Below are 17,038 nucleotides of genomic sequence, written 5' to 3'. Positions count from 1 at the left end.
AACATTTATGAATTTCTGTGGCAACGAAGCTAAGAAATCATTATTTGAAAACAAAACCAATGAGAGATTACGAAAAATTAAAAGCTTAGTGAGATTTTGGTATATGTGCATTTATACCATTTAAGAAAAACGTCTAGATCTTTTTTAGTGGAACTGCGTCATGAAATTACAATCTTTTTCAAAACTTAAAGTATTATTATTAGTCCTCATTTTCACGTTAGCATGAGCTTTCATTTATTGATCTCTAATAGGAAACTTATGCGGTATGTAATTAACATAGTCAATCATCAATTAAATTTAGCCACGATAAATCTTCGCTTTTATTAACAATAAGTAATTAAGCATTGCGCTGAATATTGTCTTGTTGAGCAAAAAACGGGCAATTTTTTTGTTGCAGAACTTACTTATGTGAAATCTCGATGAATTAAATCAACAAGTGATCTGACAATTAACACTGTTGAAGCAACATCAGTCTAGGAGACTCAGCAAAACCAATAAAAAGTTATTCTAAATATATTATATATAGACAAAGCAACAAAGTCAAAAAAGTACAATTTCGAAAGTGGAAGGCCACAAAGTCGGAAAAGTAAGAAAAACCATATAACTACATGAGAAAATATTTAACCAAAGTATTTTTTAAAAATTTGAAATCATCGAATCTCTTTTAGCAGTTCTAATGGCTGACTAATGGACAAAAACACTATCTATAAAAGCAAACTTCACAAATTGAATTAAACAATTTACGTGAAAATAACCATAACCAACGGTATTTTAGTCAACAAAAACGATACCTAATTTTGGCAGCAATAAATTGAAAACAAAACTCGGTGCACTAGAAGAACATTGAGAGCTGTTTTGTTTAAGACTAAGTGTTAAGACAACAAGAAAAACCGTAGAGACAGGCAAGACTAAATATCGAATTTTAGTTTCTGAATAAAAAGTATCTAAATTTTAAAATCGATGGACTTGAACTCAAGCGGCTAATTGAATTGACTTTTTTCTGTTAGTAGCAGATGAAACTTGTCCTTCAAAAAAATTTCTCAATGTGTCCCAGAAAGCATTATCTACAGACTGAAATATTTCTTTAGATTTCCTAAATCCTAACATGCAACCGATTAGACCTGTGACTGACATTATTATGTTACGAAGCAGCAATAAGTACTGCAAATACAAGCAAAAACTAAAAAAAATCCCGAAAAATTTTTGAAAACAAAGAACGTACAAGAGTTCAATAGCTCAAATGATTTTTCCCAATAAATCAATCATCCTGAGCAACGGATAAGACCTCGCATTATTGACAATAAGAAATAAGACAAGAAAGCGAAGAACAAAAACTGAACAAAAGCAAAAACTGAAAAACTGAAAAAATTTAAACAGTTTCTTGAAAACAATTGCTGTCAAAGTCATAGAAAGCTTAACTTGTCAACGAAACAACTAAATGAACTAATTTAATCTCTAGCATTCTAAAAGACTTGTCGTTAATTAGGTGAAAGTGTTAAAAAAACCAAAAAAGTTTGCAGATTTCCAAAAGTCACAAAATGTTTTTGGGTACAAAATTTTTTGTACAAATCCAGCCCTTAAGTAGGTTGATTAACGCCTCATTAGCAACCACTGACAGCTTCTATAGTTGATATGAAAAGATAAAACAACAAATAAATAAAAACAAGGGTAAAAATCAAGTATTCGATGAAATTTATGATGCCAAATGTTGTCAAAGCACATTTTTATTACACATGAATCATATTGATAGTCTCAAGGGACAAAATGAAACCGAAAGTCAACTTTAAGAGAGTGAAAAAAATTATCTCAAAATCCAAAAATTTGCTTCTATACCAATTTCTCATTGCACTGCAAAACTAAACTGATAAATTTCACGCTTCAAAGCTATTTTGCTCTTTTTACTACTTCTAATTTTATTACTCGTAACAAAATCCACCACTCACAGATGACTTCTCACTGATATGGGAAAACCGACAAAGTTTTGAGCATCTTAAAAATGACAGCACAAGAACGCAACCCAAATACTATGGATCTTAAAAACCCAGTCGAGGAGATTGATCCCCCACTAAAGCGTGTCATAGCAACTATATAATTTCAATCATATATTCATATATAAAAATCAGGTTTTTTTAACAATAAATGCATTTTCAGAGAATTTCACTGACCCTTAATCTGTTGAGATTCTTTCCTGGAGTGGAGAAATTGGTTATTTTGGCCATGTAGTCTTCAGGCGAAAGCCCAAATGCTTGACCGTGCTTCTCGTACTGTCGTATTTGAGAAAAGCAGCACACGCCTGGTCAAAATAAACTTTTTCGACATTCTGAGTAACTGAATGCTTCTGATTAACAGGTCCGCTAGTCCAGATCTAAGCTTATGAATATTCCGTCCTGAGTCAAAATTGTCCCATGAAGAGAAATAAAAAGATATTGTTTCTTGACACCCCATGCAAAAATATTGCAAGTTGTTACATATCTTGATATTATCTTGCCATGTAACATGGCAAGATCTTGGCAAGATTTACCATGTTTTGGTATGTTTCATATCAAGATGTATCAAGATTCGATTCCCTGGGCATTTTTTCCTTGACTTTACGGAGAGCCTAAAATTTAGCTAGAATCAAAAAGTTCAACCTTGACAATTTATCGACCGGAATTGCTCTACTGAAAAATATTTAAGTTGACCACTACCAAGCGAATAGACCAAGTAACGGCGAAATAAGTAAAATTTATCACGGTTGAAGAATTATTAACAATGATTCAATACTCGGTCTTTTAATGAAATGTTTTCATTCTAAATTTATAATTAATTGATGAGCTGAGTCGGGAGAGATTTGTCATGTCCTTTTAACTCAATACAAGGAAAATGCCTTTTCTTTCTCCATATGTCTCTGCATTGATCACAATGTTTTGGTTCTGAAGAGTTTTTGAATGCTAAAAATAACACATCTCAGGAACTATGTAAGAACTTGCGGCCAGGTTTGTTCCACGAGCTAGTTAACTAATTTGTTACTTATTTCTCCAAAATACTTACCCTCTGACTTAATTGAGCTGACTCGTAGATTTTTTCCGTTTTTGCGGGTCATGAAAGTGAACCAGTTGATTGATTGCCAGGTGTCATTTGCCATAATGGCAAACTTGGGAATGTCGAACCATTGAGGTTTCCTGTTGCTTTGTCGAGTCTCGAACCAGTAGCCATGAAGACAGAAGAAGTTGCTGAAACTACCAAATATGAATGATTTGCTTTTCAACGCGTTTATAGCAAAGAAGTTTAGCTTTATATTCGTCTTTGTAGGAAGGAATCGGGTAGAGGTTCTGTTTTGTCTATGGCCCATGGTCTGTCAGTTTGACCAATAGTGACCAAAGTCTGTTTCGTCTGGCCAGCAAGACAGGCCAAAGGCTTATTGGCCTGGCAAATACCTGCCTTGATTCCCGCACCTCAATCTGGGAGCCGAACGGGCGGAGCCAACTACTTCCCATGCTCTGACTTGTCGATTTTAAACCTGATTTTAAAGGTAACTTTTAAAGTATTGCGTAACAAAATATGTCTGGAGGTGGTCGCATCCGGATCCGATTTTCACCTGTGGCACGTGTCCCTTCAGCTCGAATTCATAGTTGAATATCAAGTGCCCCCTCGCGTACCACTATTGGCCATATGGCCAATAGCCTAAGGGAATACTTGAATTTTGGATTCTCAGTTTTGTTTCGATATATGAAAAAATGCTTTTGTTATTAATGAGGACTCAGATCTGGCCGTTTTTTAAAACTTACGCAGTTTGGGAAACTTCGAAAATTGATAACTGAGAATGGTTTTATATAATGATACATTCCTTTATATAATAAGATATTTCCTACGATTATTTTTGAGACAACTAAAAATAACGTTTAGTTTTACCTCTCTCTAAAAAATTAAGGACAATGCACAGCTGAATTATTCATATCTATATATATATATATATATATATATATATATATATATATATATATATATATGTGTGTGTGTGTGTGTGTGTGTGTGTATGAAATATTTTGAAAATTGTTACTATGTTAAGTTAAATTTATGTATACAATTATATTTCTAAGTTTTACACAATTATATATATATATATATATATATATATATATATATATATATATATATATGTATATATAAATGATGAATTCGTTGGTGAAATCCGAAAAAGGATTATTTTGAGCTATTTACTTATTAACAGCAGAAAACTTCATTTTGTAAACCATTTAATTCTATCGGAACAGCTTTGCTAAAATTTTGTTTGTAATAAAGTTTGGAATCTGTGTTTGGAATCTGAATTCGTGAAAAAACGGTTCCCCTGAACAAAACGATTTGCTTTGTTTTGCGCTGGTTAAGATAAGAGTCGGCATCATATAGTGTGCACGGTGAAAAGGAGAATAAGTTGTCTGATTTTCAAACACTTTTTTCCAATAAAATTTTCTGCCTACAAAAGTAGTAAAGCAAATGTTGGGGTACTTAAACATTAGTATGCAATACTCTCACTTTTAAAATCAAAATTTGGTTTCACCGCTTTGAATCTTTCATGCGAGCTCCCGTGCCAATCTAGCGCAACGTAAAAGTAAGTGCGTTATTTTCCATGTGGTTTCCTACTACACCTAACAAAATTGAGATAGTAGCTCAAAATCGTTCACATCGGGGTGACCATATTTCAGTCAAAACGCTCGGCTTATCCTCTCTAACTACGGTTTGCCCACTAAAAAAAGAATTTGAGTGTTCATCATTGCTGTTTTTCAACGATGGTGGTCCCTTCCGTTGTATGGTGGATAGGGAAGCTTGTTATGAAATTTTGTTTTTTATAAAAAAAAAGAATACTTTGTTTTTTTTTGCTGTGTGTTTAAAAGTAATAAGATAGTCAACTTATTCTTTCTCGACGTTTGTTTTAACGTTTTTTAATGTTTCTCGGTTGACACTGGTTGAAGTTTCCTACCAGCAGACAAAAAAGGCCTCTTCCGGAGATAGAAACCATAGTATTGATGACGCCTTCAGGGTAATTGTCTTGAACGAGCATTAGGCATGGCTATGCAAAGGAAAAACTTGTGGCAATTACGAGAGCCCTCTCAACACCAGACATCAGAGAGCTACGCGGTTTGCGGGGAGAAGCTAAAAGCTTAATAAGTTTTTTATAATTTTTTTTCAACCATTTGTAATTATGTTTTCAGCCGATTTTAAGACGATTCTGAAAAACGAATTAACTGTTGCTAGCGACGGGTGTTGAAAGTGAGCCTAAATTGAACTCCTTTTGAATAAGAAAAGTATCACCCTCTTCGGGTGACAATTACCACCCTCTAAGTCACAAAAATTCATCCCATCTTTGCCAGAAAATATCACACTAATATAACATTATTTCCGACTGGAAGGTAGTACTTTTTTGACCCTGAGGGTAGTACTTTTCACAATATTAGGTTAACACTTTTCTGACTTTAGTAGGAGTCTTAAATGTACCACACCAAAATGTGAGACTAGAGGTTAGTACTTGTTTGTCGGTGAGGGTGATGATTTTCAGTATATTAGGGTAATACTTCTCTGACTTTATTTCCAGTCAGAAATGTACCTCCCCAAAAAATTGAAAAAACTACCCTCTGTGTTGGAAAAGGTATTAGCCTGATATTCCGAAATGCACCACACCCTGAGTTAGCAAAGTATCATCCAGTTATGTTGCAATGTACCACCCTATGGTCAAAAAAATATTACAGGTCAAGTCATAAAAGATTTACACTGTAAATCAGAGAAGTAGGACCCATTAAACTCAAGATTTTTTTAGACCTTCGAACTCAGAAAACTAGAAACCTTAAGTATCCATCAGAAAAAACATTTCTGTCAGTTTTAACAATCACGTTTAAGGTTCAGTACGACAGCGAAACCAAAGATAAAGGAGTCATTAAAACGGTTGAAGGTAACTTTTTCAGATTAATATGAAGGCGCTATGCAATTAGTTAGCTGCTTACAGAATATCTTCAACTATTAAAATAATAAGTGTCAGACATTTTTAACAGATTAAGTGATTATCTAAATTGAGTGATAACTAAAGAGCTCGCCCAGTTGAAGCAAAAAACTCGTTTGAAGTGTTTCTTTATTTCGAGATAATACCAAAACAGAATTTAATGGGGAACACAACAGTTCTTGCAAAGTTCTGTAAAACAGACATGTCCGTCACCGTCACTCTGCATGACTTTCGGGGTCTGCAAATTACTGAAAATAGGATCAACAGCACCTCTGGATTTGTGTGTTGTTGTGTGTGTAAGTGTGTTTAAAAACATAAACGTGTTTCTATGTTTATTGTAAACAAATAAAAAAAAAACACGCATAATTTTTTTGTTTATTTTGTTTTATTGAATACAACTGACGTCATATGGTATCTTAAACAGTCGAATTCTGGCTCGTTTAAGGGAGCCACGAGATTGCGTTATATGGCCTGCCCGAAACCAGCATAAAATAGCCTGTGGCAGGGTTTGCCATGGTTTATATTCTACCTATTAGGAAACACCACGATGTAGGAATCGGTGTTTTTGCGTGATTTCAGATTGTCAAAGGAAATCAATTACAACAGGGCAGGTTTGCCGTGACTCGAGTTGAGTCATACCTTTGCATAGCAATATCATACAATTTGCTACTTTTTCAGTCAAATCTTTTAAATACAGACAATTGTTAACTAAGTGCAAAATAATGAAACAGTTTTGTAAAAAACTAGTTCTTGCTTCAAGTCACTCATTAAAGTTTTGGCTCCTTTTTGGACGTGAATTTTTCTTCTTCAATTCATCAAAACATTTAGATCAAAATTCAAAAAGGTGAATTTTTTTCGCTTTAAGAACAACATAGAGGCTCATTATTACTTTCGGAATCAATTGGATAAATTAAAAAACGTTTCTGATATCAATTAAAAACTTAGTAAAAAAATTGTTTCAAACTCAAACCACTAAGTGAAATGAGATTTGGAGCAAAAGATAGCCGATGATATCTGCCTTTAAAATGTATACGAGACAACGAAAACAACAAAATAACAAGCACTTTACTAACGTCAATCTTATTACCTATTTTTATTTCAAAAAACCCATCAAAATCAAAATAACATCGAACACGAAAACGTGAAAGTTTATATGGGCCCATCCTTAATGATATTTGGTTAGAAGTCTAGGGAATATTTATAAATGAGTTAAATCGTAAATACTATCAGCTGTCAACTCAAAATACTATAAAAAAAATTTATAACTCCTTGGGAACCATAGCCAGTATTCATTAGTCAGACACAAAGTCAACTAGTAGCTCCTTGGAGAAACCATTGACCCCTGATAAGACTATAAAATAAGATAAAAAAGAAAAAATGTTTGGTTAAGGTCACCGTCAATTACGACCAAAATTGAAAATCTACTTTATTACAAATATGCAATAGCAAAGTCAAAAGGGCGTAAAATAATATCAGACAAAGGTTCAAGTAGCATTAGTTGCAGCATCAGATTAAAGTATAATCGATAACAGAAAAAAACATCCCCAAAAACGTATAAAACTATAATTGATTTCAAAAGAAAGAGACAAAGACTGTTTACTATTCTAAAAATTGGCAGAAATACAAATGAAAACGGCAAAGCTAAAAATTCATTGACTTTTTTACACCTAACATAATGAAAAACCAGAATCTGCAACTTATTCTATTTAACTTTTTTATGTATAACCATCCTAAGAAGCAAATTTTAACCCACAATCCCAAGACCAAGACTAGGTCAAGATGCTACAATTTTACAATGAATACATGCAGAATCAAATTTCAACAAACTGTTCCAAGAGAGCATAGTTGAAGTTACTAAAAACATGAGATATCAATAATATGACTGTTCAAATACGTCACTTTTAACATCAACAGGGCCTCATTTATGTGCTAATTTGCAAAAAAGAACACATAAAACAAACCGCAAGCAATGACCAGTTAAAAATTTTAAAATAGTTTCCGAGAAGACATGAAGTAAACGTCATGCAATCATGTGCTGCAGCACAAGAACATTAAAAAATAATCTTTTGCTGCGCCGAGAAGTGAATGGGACATGTTATCAATGAGACTAAGTTCCAAGTTACAAGATGAACAAAAAAGAGTCACAGGTGGAAAGGCCAAACAAAATTCTGTCAGTAATTGCAGAAATATTTTCCTTCTCTTGAAGCAAAGAACCCTATGACGCCAGTTTAACAACAGGGTCGAGCAAATGCCTTTCAAGAGAAAATTTTTTTATTTAAGATCTTCAATATTTTTTTGCACAAATAAATCGATTAGTCAAGCAATTTATATTGTCCTTCAGTGCCTTTTAATTTTAATTGATTACCATTTTTCACAATAAACAGTACCATAGGAATGATGAGATAATAATTTTTTTTATCTACAGGAAGGAATGTTGGAGCGACGAAATTGTTTAAGATCGTTTAACCCGTCCCAATTGCGTTTCACAAAAAGAAATTAACACTCTGACTGCTGATGTGAGTTGAGCCATTGTCTTTCTGGAATTAATCGGTACCAATTAAGGTGGCTTTGTTTCGTCATCCAACTGTGGTGACCCAACAACTCCCATGCACCTTTCTTTTCTATCTTTTGATATCAACATAGAGGCTCATTATTACTTTCGGAATCAATTGTATAATTTAAAAAACGTTTTTGATATCAATTAAAAACTTAGTAAAAAAATTGTTTCAAACTCAAACCACTAAGTGAAAAAAGATTTGGAGCAAAAGATAGCCGATGATATCTGCCTTTAAAATGTATAGGAGACAAGGAAAACAACAAAATAACAAGCACCTTACTAACGTCAATCTTATTACCTATTTTTATTTTAAAAAACCCATCAAAATCAAGATAACATCGAACACGAAAAAGTGAAAATTTATATGGGCCCATATTAATGATATTTGATTAGAGGTCTAGGGAATGTTTATAAATGAGTTAAATCGTAACAGCTGTCAACTCAAAATACAATAAAAATATTTTAGAACTCCTTGGGAACCATAGCCAGTATTCATTAGTCAGACACAAAGTCAACTAGTAGCTCCTTGGAGAAACCATAGACCCCTGATAAGACTATAAAATAAGATATAAAAGAAAAAATGTTTAGTTAAGGTCACCGTCAATTACGACCAAAATTGAAAATCTACTTTATTACAAATATGCAATAGCAAAATCAAAAGGGCGTTTAATAATATCAGACCAAGGTTCAAGTAGCATTATTTGCAGCATCAGATTCAAGTATAATCAATATCAGAAAAAAACATCCCCCAAAAACGTAAGGATTGGGATGGGATTAGTTAACACGTCAAAAAAACGGAATGAGTATAATATAAAAATACGTATATAAACTTAACATAAATCAAATTGAATGTCAATTGAACCATTAACTATCAATTAATAACAAGAGTTAGCAATTATTATAAAAAATTGCAATTATGACGCCAGAGGAAGTCAATGACAACAGAATATGTCATACGTAGAAAAACGCGACAAACTTGTACAAACTTGTACAACTTTACTTCAACAGTAGGGGAAGGAAACTTTGTCGATAGTAATAAAACATGTGATGTATTTCAGAGACAATGAATATAATCAAGTATCTCCTTTTGAAAAGCCAATTGATCCCTCAATACTTTTGTAATATGACAAGAAGTCAAAAAAGAAGCTCAAAAATGGTTAAATATGCAGAAGTCGGGAAATTTTATGAACACTTTGAGTGCCAGAGCCAAAACACCTTTTTATAAAAAATTATCTTGTATAAAACTATAATTGCCTTTAAAAGAAAGAGACAAAGACTATTTACTATTCTAAAAATTGGCAGAAATACAAATGAAAATGGCAAAGCTAAAAATTCATTGACTTTTTTACACCTAACATAATGAAAAACCAGAATCTGCAACTTATTCTATTTAACTTTTTTATGTATAACCATCCTAAGAAGCAAATTTTAACCCACAATCCCAAGACCAAGACTAGGTCAAGATGCTACAATTTTACAATGAATACATGCAGAATCAAATTTCAACAAACTGTTCCAAGAGAGCATAGTTGAAGTTACTAAAAACATGAGATATCAATAATATGACTGTTCAAATACGTCACTTTTAACATCAACAGGGCCTCATTTATGTGCTAATTTGCAAAAAAGAACACATAAAACAAACCGCAAGCAATGACCAGTTAAAAATTTTAAAATAGTTTCCGAGAAGACATGAAGTAAACGTCATGCAACCATTTGCTGCAACAGAAAAACATTAAAAAATAATCTTTTGCTGCGCAGAGAAGTGAATGGGACATGTTATCAATGAGACTAAGTTCCAAGTTACAAGATGAACAAAAAGGAGTCACAGTTGGAAAGGCCAAACAAAATTCTGTCAGTAATTGCAGAAATGTTTTCCTTCTCTTGAAGCAAAGAATCCTACGACGCCAGCTTAACAATAGGGTCGAGCAAATGCCTTTCAAGAGAAAAATTTTTTATTTAAGATTTTCAATATTTTTTGCACAAATAAATCGATTAGTCAAGCAATTTATATTGTCCTTCAGTGCCTTTTAATTTTAATTGATTGCCATTTTTCACAATAAACAGTACCATAGGAATTATGAGATAATAATTTTTTTATCTATAGGAACGAATGTTGGAGCGACGAAATTGTTTAAGATCGTTTAACCCGTCCCAATTGCGTTTCACAAAAAGAAATTAACACTCTGACTGTTGATGTGAGTTGAGCCATTGTCTTTCTGGAATTAATCGGTACCAATTAAGGTGGCTTCGTTTTGTCATCCAACTGTGGTGACCCAACAACTCCCATGCATTTTTCTTTTCTATTTTTTGAGTAAAGAGTGCTATTTCCAAAAAATATTTAGTATACACGATCAAGCACTTGTCTACTCGTGAGAAATTTTCAAGAATAAAGAGATGATGCATGCTCTCTGTCTTTATACAAAAGTTTGGGAACAGGCAGAAAATTACTGGCTTTGGTGGTTTGTGCATTGTAAAATGGCATTCACTCATTGGATAAGTAGATTTAAAGAGCGTCAAGAACACAAAAATGGGTCATTCATAAAAACGGATAGTCAGAGAGCAGCCACCAAGAAGTTTAATCTGAAAACAATTTCCAATGCCACAGTGGATACTACTAAACTAATGCAAAGAGCGTCGCTTTCAAATAGAGACTATTCGTTTCACACACAGCAGCGGCGTCAATGACGGGATTGATATTGCTCTCAGCACTAAAGAAACAAATGAAAAGGCAATCAAAAAAGGTTGGACTCCTATAAATGATCCAACAAATAGCAAATGGAAGTTTATACAAAAAGCGACACTGCAAATCCGAACATTGCAGATACTGAGTCTGGGACCGTTTTTGTAAAGTATTTGAATCTGCGACTAGATGCAAATAATTTGAAAAGTAGTTTTGCCATGCCGACAAAAGGAGAACTCGAATCCAATGAACAAGAAGAGACTCTGCCAAAATCTCAGCGAATGCCTGTAAGCAACGTCCGGAACTCGACTGCCGGATCGAGCAAACTTCCCACCAATGTTCTCCAAGAATGGTCTGGGCCGTGTAGCATCTTATTAACAATGGTGCCAGTGCAAATGGAATATTCGATAAGGAAAGTTTTGTAAATTTTTACTTTTCTAATTTCTTTCAAAAATGAACAGTTATTTTTCAATAGTTTACGGAGTTTTGCAATGGCCAAAGTGCGACAGGTAGATGACGAACTAGTTTAAGTTTAGCTGCCAGCATCTAGGCTAAAACTGGTTGAAGATTCCTACCACCAGAGAGAAAAGCTTCCCTGTTAGAGAGAGAAACCATAGTAATGACAACGCCTTCAGAGTACTTGCCTCTATTAAACAAGCAGTAGGCATCGCTACACGGCGGGAAAAACGATGTCAATCCCGAGAACTTTGTGTTTCAACACCAGACATCATACAGCTACTCGAGTTTTGGGGAGAAGCTATTAGCCAAGTAAGTTTTTCTTAACTATTCTTTTCAACCGTTTTCAACTGTTTTTTCAACCAATTTTTAAGACGGTTATGAATAACTAATTAATTATCGCTAGCGACGAGTGCTGAACGTGAGCCTAAATTATAACTCGATTTAAATTGAAAAAAGTGTCAACTTCTTAGGGTGAAAAGTACCACCCTTTAAGTCAAAAAGTACCATCCCCTCTTAGCCAGAAATTATCACACTATTATCACACTATTTCGGACAGGAGGGTAGTATTTTTCTGGCCCTAAATGTTGTTTTTCTCAGAATATAAAGGTATTATTTTTCTGACTTCAGTACCAGTCGCAATCTTACCGCCCAAGAAAATGCGACTAGTGGATAGTAGGTTTCTGGCCACTGAGGTTGGTACTTTTCAGTATTTTAGGCTAATGATTTTCTGATTTCATTACCAGTCAGAAATGCACCTCCCAAAAATATTGAAAAGTACTACCCTCTGTGTGGGGAAAATTTTAGCCTGATATTCCGAAATGCACCACCCCCTGAGTTAGCAAAGTACAATCCAGTTTTGTTGGCAGTGCACCACCCTATAATCAGAAAAATATCATCCTTCCAGTCAGAAAAGTTTTATCGAGTAAATAAGAAAACTAAGACCCATTAAATTCAAAATTTCTTTGTAGCTTCTAATTCATAAGACCTTAAGTGACTTAAAAAACGATATTAACAATTTTAACCATCATGTTTAACATTAAGTACGACATCGACCCCAAAGATACAGAGGAGTCAACGCAAATTTGGGGTTCAGTACTCGACGAGAATTAGGATCTGATTGCAGGCGAGAAAGGTCATTCAGATTTGGTCGTCAGAAATATTAAGTTCATTAAAAAATTCGTATACGTTTGAAATCTTGAAAGTTCATCTACAAGGCGTCCTCGGTGTCTATGCAAACGTTTCAGATAATCGCTAAGACATTGGGGAAAATAGTCGGGCTTTTGGTTCTGAGGTTTATACCAACACTAAAACACAGCAATTGCAAGATTCTGATGTTGAAAGATATAATCATCAGCACTTCAAACTCAATTACTCCCCGCCAAGGAGTTCTCACCAGATGATAATCGTCTTTATTGTCTGTGTTGTTTAATCATTCATCTTTTTACAATTAAATTGTGTGAAAATAATCCTTCTTGAAGTTAATATGAAAGCGCTATGCAATTAGTTAGCTGCTTATAGGATATCATCTACGATTGGAATAATGAGTGTAAGACAGATTTAATAGATTAAGGGATTATGTATTTAGAGTGATATCTCAAGATCTCGTCCAGCTGAAGCAAAAAGTGTTAAACTATTTAAACTGTTTCTTTATTTCGAGATAATACATACAACGGAATTTAATGGGGAACACAAACAGTTGTGGCAAAGTTCTGTATGACAGTCGTGTCCTCCACCGTCACTCTGCATGACTTGCGGGGGTCTGCAAATTACTGACATTAGCGTTAACAGTACACCTCGATTTGCAACACTTGTTTAAATGGTGTGTGAGTGTGAGTGTTTAAAAGCATAAACGTGTTTATGCAACTAGTGTAAACGACTAAAGAACACGCTTATTTTTTCCGTTTAATTTGTTTTATTGAATCCAAATGACGTTCTTATGGTATCTTATAATGTCAAATTGTGGCTTATTATGGGGAACCGCGAAGCTGCGTGATATGGCCTCCCCAAAAACAGCATAGCTCCCCGAAAACAACCTCTAACAGGGCTTGCAATAGTTAGGTTTCTGACGTTTAACTACACCATGCCGTTGTAAGAATCGGTGTTTTCACATGTTTTTTAGAATGTCATAGGAAATTGCTTACACCGAGAACAGATTTTCCTCGCTCATGTTTTGCATAGTAATGTCAATTCATTTGCTATTTTGTCAGCCAATTCTTTTAATTGAAGACAATCTTTAGTTAAGTGCAAAATAAATAAAGAATTTGTTAAGAAACTAGTTCTTGCTTCAAGCCACTCGTTAAATTTTTGACTACTTTTTGAACGTGAAAGTTTTTCTACAATTCATCTGCACATTTAAATCAAAGTTTAAAAGATGAAAATCTTTTTGCTTTAAGATCAGAATAGAGGCCCAGTATTACTTTTCGAAATCAATAGAATACTTAGTGAAACAAAATGGATTTCGATATCAATGAAATAAGTAGTATTAAAAGGACCACTACTTGAAATGAGATTTGAAGCACAAAATAGCCGATGATATCTCCCTTTAAAAAAATACGAGACAAGAAAAACAACAAAACAACAAACACATTAACTAAGGTCAATCTCATAACCTATTTTTATAAAAGAAAAATCCATAACGAAGTCAAGATACCATCACACATGAAAACGTGAAAATCTATATGGGCACATCTTTAATGATATTTGCTTAAAAGTGAAGAGAAAAATTTTAAATGAGAACAATCGTACAAGTCATCAGCTGTCAACTAAAAATACTATGTACAACTTTACGTATCTCCATGGCAGCCATAGCGAGCACTATTTAGTAAAACAAAAAAGCAACTAGTTGAATCTTGAAGAACCAATAGGACCAGCCATTGATAGGACTACAAAATAAGAAACAAAAGAGTTGTGCTGGACTAAAATAAACATTAATTACCACCAAAAGTCAACATCTACTTTATTGCAAACACGTAATAGTGAAGTCAAAATGGCATAAAACAATATCAGACAAAGGTTCAAGTATCATTAGTTAAAGCATAAGATAAAAGTGTAGTCGGCATTTGAGAAAAACATCTGCAGAAAATTTTAGGAAGGGTTGAGACTAGGTAACACGTCAACAATAAGAAAAGAGCATAAAATAAAAATACATTTAAAAAATAAACATAAAAAAGTTGAATGTCAATTGAACCATTTATTATCAGTTGAAAAGGAAAACTAGCAATCATTATAAATAATATCAATTATACCGCCAGAGGAAGCCATTGAGTACAGAGTATTTAATCCGTATATAAAAGCGACGAAATTATACAAAAATCAAAAGTTCATTTAAACCGTAGGGGAAGGACTTTCTGTCGAAAGCGATAAAAGACGTACTGTTCATCAGAGACGTTGTTTATAATCAAGTTTATCCATATTGAAAGCCAATGATTTTGTAGAAAGATACCGTCAATACTTTTGCAAATTGACCAGAAGTCAAAAAAGAATCTCAAAAGAGGTTAATTATACAGAAGCCAGGAGTTTCATGAAAAGTTTACAAAGTTTACGTAAATCAAACTGAAGTTCAATTAAGTATTAATTATCAAACAGAAACGAAAGTCAGCAAATTTTTAAATTAATTTCAATTATACCGCCAGAGGATGCCATTGAGTCCAGAATATGTTATGTGCTGTTTATCAGACATTGAATATAATCAGGTATCTCTATCTTCCAAGCCAATTGAACGTTCAAAGTTTTGCAATTTGACAAGAAGTCAAACGGAAGCTCAATAATGGTCAAAAATACAGAAGTTAGGAAATTTTATGGAAACTTGGAGTATTAGTGCCAAAAAAACCATTATATTAAAAATCGTTCGCTTCAAGAAAAAAAGCAACCTCTATTTACTAAGACTATGCTACAAATTGGCAGAATTTCAATGTAAAAGGGCAAAGTTAAAAATTTGACCAAATTGTTTACACCAAATATATAAGAAAACCAACCATGAAGTTGCCATTTATATTGACTAATTATTTTAACCAGAAACGTCTTAATAAATTAATTTAAACTCACAATAGCAGGACGAGGTACTGTTGCTATATTTTTACAAAGAGTACATGCAGAATCAATGTTAAACAAACCGTTTCATGAGCGCATAAATGAATTCAATAAAAACAAGAGCTATCAATATTATGACTGGTCAATTATGTCTCATTTAACATCAGCAGGGCTTCATTTAAGTGCAAATTTACAAAGAAGGACACATAAGGTAACCACAAGCAATGATCAACTAGTTGCAATTACTCAAAAAAATTATGAGAAGATATGAGGTCACCGTCATGCAGCCATCAGCTGCAACATAAAAACAATAAAAAAGTAGCGTTTGCTCAACAGAGAAATGAAGTAGACTTGTTATCAATGAGACTAAGTTACAAGTTAAAAGATGAACAAAAAGGAGTCACAGTTGAAAAGGCCAAACAAGTTTCTGTCAGAAATTGCAGTAATAATTTCCTTTTTTGAAGCGAAGAATGCCTCGACGTCAGTTTGACAAAAGGGTCGGGCGAACCCCTTTCAAGAGAAATATTTTTGTGTATAAGGTCTTCAAAATTTTTGCACAAATAAAACGATTAGTCAAGCAATTTATATTGTCCTTCAGTACCTTTTAATTTTAATTGATTGCCATTTTTCACAATGAACAGTACCATAAAAATGATGAGATAATATTTTTTTGATCTATAGGAACGAATGTTGGAGCGACGAAATTTTTCATGATAGTTTAACCCGTCCCAATTGTGTTTCACAAAAAGAAATTAACATTCTGACTTCTGATGTGAGTTGAGCCATTGCCTTTCTGAAATTAACCGGTACCAATTAAGGTGGCTTCGTTTTCTCATTCAACTGTTGAGACCCAACAACTCCCATGCACCTTTTTTTTATCGTTTCAGTAAAAATGCTATTTCCAAAAAAATATTGATTATACACGATCAAGCACTTGTCTACTTGTGTAACATTTTGTTTTACTGTTTTTCATTTGTTTCAATCAACATCGATTTGAAATCAATTGAGAGTAAATTGTCTCCAACAGCAATTTTCAAGAATGAGGAGACGATGCATGCTCTCTGTCTTGAAACAGAAGTTTGGGAAAAGGCAAAAAGTTACTGGCTTTGGTGGTTCATGGATTGTAAATGCGGCCTTCACTCATTAGAAAGGTAAATTTAAAGAGCGCCAATAGCCGCGAAAAGGGGTTATTCGGAAACCGATAGTCAGTGAGCTGCCACGAAAAACTGTTAGCAGAAAGCAATTTCCAATGCCACAACCGATACAATTGAAACTCTTGCAAAGAGCGTCGCTATCAATAAGAGACGATTGTTTTAATACAGAGCAGCGGACATATCTC

General features: G+C 33.7%; 1 protein-coding gene across 1 annotated transcript in view; it reads right to left on the bottom strand.

The window, feature by feature from the left end:
- Nucleotides 1-17,038, bottom strand: part of LOC142336935 (uncharacterized) — a 50,063-nt gene that overhangs the window by 20,377 nt on the left and 12,648 nt on the right. The window contains exons 3-4 of the mRNA XM_075385924.1: nucleotides 3,031-3,212; nucleotides 2,166-2,293 (exon numbers count right to left, since the gene is read on the bottom strand). Coding sequence (XP_075242039.1) covers nucleotides 2,166-2,293; nucleotides 3,031-3,212 — 310 coding nt within the window. The remainder of the gene's footprint in view (nucleotides 1-2,165; nucleotides 2,294-3,030; nucleotides 3,213-17,038) is intronic.

This window comes from Convolutriloba macropyga, chromosome 3 (genome assembly GCF_964194025.1).
Source record: "Convolutriloba macropyga chromosome 3, txConMacr16.3, whole genome shotgun sequence".
Taxonomy (NCBI): domain Eukaryota; kingdom Metazoa; phylum Xenacoelomorpha; order Acoela; family Convolutidae; genus Convolutriloba; species Convolutriloba macropyga.
The sequence above is the reverse complement of the archived record's forward strand: the minus strand, read 5'-3'. Positions and strand labels throughout refer to the sequence as shown.